This window comes from Calliphora vicina, chromosome 4, assembly GCF_958450345.1.
Source record: "Calliphora vicina chromosome 4, idCalVici1.1, whole genome shotgun sequence".
NCBI classification, from domain to species: domain Eukaryota; kingdom Metazoa; phylum Arthropoda; class Insecta; order Diptera; family Calliphoridae; genus Calliphora; species Calliphora vicina.
The window spans coordinates 45,072,517-45,079,206 of NC_088783.1; the positions used below are offsets into that span (position 1 = coordinate 45,072,517).

The window sequence follows — 6,690 nt, forward strand, 5'->3', positions numbered from 1 at the left end:
AAACACCCTACGGCAACGTTATTTACTGTGTGATAGTAAAATAACTTTGTACGTGTTTAAATAAGATCTAGGGCTATACATGTATGGAGCTTTTTCGAGGATCGGTGCTTTGGCTTTTTAGAATTTTATGCTCAAACCAAAAATTTTTTTTTTAATTGGTAAAGTTTGAATATATCTGGAGGCGTCTAGGTCAACTTAAGTGAGCCAAGTTTTACTTTCTACGCTTTTGCATTGGGTTCTCTTTTCGAATCATGTACAAATTTTATATAGTCCCGAAGAAAATTTTTTTCTACAAAAGAGGGACTTTTTTGGGAAAAAACGTAAAAAATACAGCCATTTTTACATGCACCAACTTTGGATGTGTGTAAATTTTTATATGGACGACATGCCTGTTAGGAAGTTGTTTTTATAGTATTCGAAATTTTATCGCGAATATAGGTGATATTTAAAAACAAACAATTTCGAACCACCGCACAGTGGTTCAGAAACGTATTGTTTTGGCAATAATTCGGTATCTCGGGAACTATTAGAGATATTATTACAAAATTTCACATGATTGGAGCTAAGGTGTTTTCGAGTTGATTTGCGGGGTCTTAAATTTTTAAAAAAATCGCCAAAAAACCATTTGTGATCCGAATGAGCTGAAATTTAAAATATAAATAGTACTTGAGAAGATCTACTAAAAATACGCTTAGATTTGTAGATTATCTATATTAGTTGAAGAGATATTTAGGTTTATTGATTTTTTTTTTTTAATTTTGCACGATCTTGTTTTGGTTTTTTAGATATGGCGGACCAACGCCATAAATCATAAATGGTTTTTTTTCCGATTTTTTTAAAAATTTGAGACCCGAGGTGACCAAATTTGAGGGGCCACGCACTGGCCCCCATTACCCGTAGGAAGCTGAACAACAAATTTTTCCAAACTTTTTTTTTGTTTTTTGTACCGGAATTGCTTAGGGGCAAAAACGGGCAGCTGAACAATAAGTCGTTAGCTGAGACTTCAGGCTTTAATTCGATATAAGTCTCAGGCTAGAGGTCGTTGGAGATCAATAAGTACAATCCATAGAAGTTGGAGAAAATAAATATTTTTGGACAATTTATAGTAGTAATAATTTTTTTTTTTAATTTTTAAAATTTTTTTTATTTGCCTATATATCATTTATAACATCCAATTCTATAAAAAAAATCATTATAGTGTCATTACAAGAATATTTCAACAGCATGAAGCGATAAAAGGTAGCATATATAATACGGTCATTTCAAACGCATTCACTTAGGTCACCTTTGAATGTCTCTGGACAAAAAAGTAATAAAGATATAAGCCTAATATTTTTGGTACATGACAATTAGATTGTTTATTACAAACTGTGAAAAAATCAGGTAGATCAGAAGACATAAAAAAAATTAATTAATGCCGCCCTTGAACCAGTGTGCACTGTAGGCCCGACATATCTAAAAAACTAAAAAAAAGATCGAACAAAATTAAAAAAAGTAAATAAATAAACCTAAATAACTTGACCTAAAAGCGATAATCTACATATGTATATATATTTTTGTAGATCTTCTCTAGGGCTTTCATTCGGATTATAAATAGATTTTTGGCGATTTTTTTAAAAGATGTGAGACCCAAGGTGGCGTGCAATTTTGCTAATTAAGCGTAAAGTGATTTATCTACATCTTTGGTATCTTTGGTGACCCCCACTGAAATTTTCCGGCAACAATTTTCATCGATATATTTGAATCCTTAAATGTCCTTTTTGAAAGGACTTTTTCATTTTCTCGAAAAAAGGGTCAAATTGACCCCTAAGGAGAGGAGCTAGAGTTAAGATCTTTCACAAAAATTATCCCCATAAAATTCCACAATATAACTCTGACAATAAGAATTCTCTTAGACATTAACTTACAATATTTTTTTCAGTTAGTATACTGCTCCCTTCGATCAAAAAATGAAATTGAATGAATTGACCCACTGTAAAAAAATATTCCGACCAGATGGACTATAAGTTTATTCTACAAAAATGATGCCCTTTCAGAATTATAGGGTCGCTATTCTGTTCCAATCAAAAAGTCTAAATTTGTTGGACAGTGTAATTAATAATTTATTGATATAAAACATTTTTACTTTGATGGAAATGTGAGGTAAGGAACTTGAAGTAAAAATAGCCATATATAGACGAGTAAATAGAAGTCTTGCTTTTTGTCATACAACATAATGTTGTATGAAATTAAAAATAGTTTGAAATTTCTAAAACGCTTCGAAAATCTATTGAAAACAAAAAATCAAACGATCTCCATAAGCAGCAGCTTCATGTTTGAAGAAATAAATTCCGATGATGCAACCGCACCAAACGGTGCATTTTTCTAGAGGTAGTGGAGCCTGTAGGGCCTCTTATGGATCGGTCTGAAGCAATATTCGTCAATTTTATGCATTAGCAAACTTATTAGGCCTCATCGTTGAACACAATTTTGTGATAATCCTGTCGTCTATAAGTTGCACGAATCGATGGCTGATTTTCAAAGTAAATTTTGATTATTTGGTAGCGTTGTCCAAGCATCAACCTATTCATGATGATTTGCCGAGTATACTGACCATAAATATAAAAATGTGTGTGCAGTATGACAATACGTTTTGTAAGTCCTATTAGGCTTAAAAAATACCCTTCGATATTAATACTTGTAAAATATTTGTGCATATTAAAGTAATTCCGTAAATGGGCCTTATGTGGGAGCTAATTATTGACCGATCCTCATAAAATAAGGCATCATAACTTCTCTATATATGAAACTTATTTATGTTGAATTGTATTTTGCTACCAATAGTTTTAATACATTTATGCTCGTTAATTGCATGATTTTTGGATGTGATCCTTATATGGGAGTTATGACAAATTATGAACCAATCGTCATAAATCGTTAAATCAACTCAGAAAGTGATTTCGAGTTGATCGGTATACTTTATTTTGGGCGTTACAAACATTAGCATAAACGCATAAACACCTATGGCGGTGTAGGGTATAAAACAATCCTCCGCTTATCAATTGCCTACCAGACTTTAAACTCAACGATGATAGAAATTCATGATGTTACGAATACATAACTGTGCTTTCCGCACATATGGCTACGCCCACGAGGTTGTTAAATATGTGAACAGGTTTGATAACGCAATGTAAAGAATGTTCCAGGTTCTGATCCTAACTTTCACCTTCAAGATAGGTTTTAAATATCTTACGATATTGGCCACAAGTTTTACACAAGACTTAAATAGAGATTTTAAACTTAAGGTAGGTCCATTACTGATAGTATAATAAAAAATTCAAAAATATATTCAATAAACGAAAATTAAAAAATAATAATAATTAAAACATTTTTTGAAATCAGTTTTTGATAAATACTTATTTAATACAATAACAATTCATTAAAAGTTTTCGGAATTTAGCTTCCTAATGCAGTTTTCAGTGATGTAACATCTTTATTTAACACTATAAATTATGGGTTTAATTTAAATATTTAAAAAAAAAATTGTTCATTCGGATATTTCTCTCTCCTTCCGTTCTATGTATTTATTCTATGACAAGCACATTCTTAGAATCAAGATTTATTTGACAACATTAAACCGATATTCTTTACTATTTGGTTTGAGGTTTCTATAAGTGTATTTAGTTTTTCTTCTAAATCATCAATCCGACATTCTATGCTCTGAGTAGATTTCTTTTCCAAAATTGACATGGCTTGAATGACCGTACGCTTATCAATGACCTGTTGCACTTTATTCTTACAAAAAACATGGTCATTGTCGCTTACATATTCATAGCTATCTGTTAGAGGCACAATAGTATCTTTATCATTTCCAATATTCTCTATAGTCGCTGCATGCAATTTTGTCTTGACTTTAGGATAAAATACTGTATTCCCTTTATTGGGAAAAATAGAGACTTTACCACGGATAGTGAAGTCTGATGAAAAATAGTTGGTAAAAAATGAAATTGCTTTATTAAACCACTTAAATTTGCAATTATATATTCCAGAACGAGATAAAGCATCAATACGACAGAGGATATCATTAAATTCGGCTTGATCTCTTATTGCCTGTGTGTCACTTACCGCCAGGCCATTGAGTAGATTGAACAAAACAACTGCGAACAATACAAAGGCGAGAAACAACCAATATTTATAAGAAGATTCTAGATCTAAACTACTAGCATCGAATTCTCCAGTCAACATCACAATGGTTTTAGTAAAGGCCACCATCGGAATGGAGAATCTATTGAAGTCATCCTTCTCCTCATCCTCCTCCTTCTTAGTTATGGAAGGCTTATTAGCATATTGGATGTAGAAACACAAAGTAAATGTGAATATAAAAAAAGAGTACAACAAAAAACTCTTGACGAATGTTTTAAAAACAGCCTTGAACATTAGCAAATGTGTGGAAATGAAAGAGAATGGGTAAGAACCGACCAACAAAAACAAACCACAAGCCAAGACTAGAAGACAAACCACCGCCATATTGCGTTGGAACGTTAAGTCCATGACCTGATTAAAATAACCTAAGGTCAGCGTGGAGAGTATTATCAGAAATATTTCCAAATAATTGGAAACAGTTTTTAAATATATCCGGGGATATGTTATGAATTGTATACATTCTCTTACGATCAACACTACAAGAGAAATTTTAGAATAACCAGAAGCTAATTCTTTGACAAAATCATTATCAATATCACAGAATTTCATAACAATGTAAGTAACCATTGCGGTAGTAAACGTGATGTACAACATACAATTCAATAAAAATAATATTGAGAATCTCCACCATTTAAGATAAAAGAGGGTACTTATTACCGGATGATTCAATAAATACTGATGTTCTCTGGATTTAGCCAAAAATTTTATGGATAACAAAAAATTATCCATCTGTGTCACATTGTCTTGTTGAGAAGTCACAAAATTCTTATAATCTATTATTATTTCATAGTTTCTGTCATCGAACTCATGATTGGTGGATGATATACAGTTATCTAAATGTTCTTCTAATACTGAGGCCCTCATGCCATTTAAAGGCACTTCGTGGTAGTTGTTTCCAAGGCAAATGCAAGCTCCTCTCTTTAAAAGTTTTTTTACTGCCTTATTATTGCAAAACTTTACGGCATAATGGAGAGCAGTGAAGTTATTTATGTCAATGGCATTAATATCTACTTTTTCTGATTCCAATAATATATCGAAACATTTCCAATAGTTGTTGTATTCATTCATGATATCATTGTTAACATTATTTAATCTGCGTATAGTGTCTATTAAGGGCCGATCTTTAGGATGTATTTCAATAAGGGGTTGTTGTAAAAGCTTTTCCAGGCAATACCAATTGCCATTATTTAATGCTTGTTTTATGGGAGTATTAACCCAACTTTTGGTTCTATTATAATCCAGACCACTGGCCAACATAAAATCGAAAGCTGTATGGGCACCGTTCATTATGGATACCACTAACAATTGTACCTTTTCATCATTAATGAGACTATCTACATATATACCGTACCATTGAACAAAACGTTCAATATGTTCATCTAAAAGGCAATAATATAGGGAATCGTATATTTCTAAATGATCCGCATTCTGGTTCACTGATTCCATTGCAGAATATTTTTCATCTAATACACGTCTTAATTCAGGTTCCTTATTGAAATCGATACCAACCTTGCTTAGAGAAACAAATATGTGTATGATTTCATTTTTTTGCACATCATTGATTTGTTGATTTTGTATCACATATTGCAATGGCGTTACCTTTCCTTGATGGGATATGTTAGGGGATGCCCCATAGCGCAGTAAAATTTTTATGCATTCTATAACATCGATGTAATTTTCATTGTTAATGTTTTTACACAATCTGTTAAGAGGAGTCAAGTCTAAATATGTTTGATTGACTTCGACATATCCGGAGCATAGTAGCTCTTTCAAATTTTGAGGATCTTTCGAGTCGACTGCAAAATGTATGACCGGTTTATTAAAGAATTCATTGAACTAATTGAAATTCCAAAGAAAACATTAAAAGTATTTCCATGAACATTTTATAAACTAAATTTTATACTCACATTATTAGGATTACAACCTGCATCCACACATGCTTTTACAAATTCCGAACAACCAGGTGTTTTTAAAGCCCTTTCAAAGATACATAAATTCTCATCATCATATTTCAGTGCACATTCTCCAGCACTTAAGGCGGCACGAAATCCACAAATATCACGCTTATCAAAGGCCACCAATAGTTTTATCTGTGAATAAATTGTTGATAAATATTTGCAATAAATTTAGAATTTTAACTTTAAATAGTTATCACACTTTAGGAGCCTTCTTAAAACAACTTTTCAGATAGTTGTTGATGAACATTATTAGAAAAAATAAAAAAAATATAAGATTTTATAACCTATGTATGAACTGATAAAGTAATGAAATTAAACTGATGAAATAAATTTTTTTAACTTTGACGACAGTTTGCATTAAACGGTACTTAATATTATTAACCCATTTCGCTCCGAGATAAAGATTTTATTTATTTAAAAAAAAAAAAAACTTGTTTGAGGCAAATATCTGGTCAAAAAATTTTTCCGATTTTTCGTTTTCCCAGAAAAGCCAGTTCAAAATTTCGAACAGTTAGGTTTACACATGTGTATGTATGTGATGTCCTGCATT

The 6,690-nt window shown here is 31.6% G+C and overlaps 1 protein-coding gene across 1 annotated transcript; it reads right to left on the reverse strand.

The window, feature by feature from the left end:
- Positions 1 to 3,434: 3,434 nt before the first annotated feature.
- On the reverse strand, positions 3,435 to 6,301 carry LOC135957848 (transient receptor potential cation channel protein painless-like). Its single transcript, XM_065508653.1, has 2 exons — positions 6,090 to 6,301; positions 3,435 to 6,018 (listed from the first exon to the last, which is right to left on the reverse strand). Exon 2 carries the CDS (start codon positions 5,626 to 5,628, stop codon positions 3,592 to 3,594), a length of 2,037 nt encoding a protein of 678 aa, XP_065364725.1. The 5' UTR covers positions 5,629 to 6,018; positions 6,090 to 6,301; the 3' UTR covers positions 3,435 to 3,591.
- Positions 6,302 to 6,690: the final 389 nt, after the last annotated feature.

Bases quoted from the DNA above. Each gene is read 5' to 3' on its own strand.
- LOC135957848 (XM_065508653.1), bottom strand. From the start codon at position 5,628: ATGGAATCAGTGAACCAGAATGCGGATCATTTAGAAATATACGATTCC.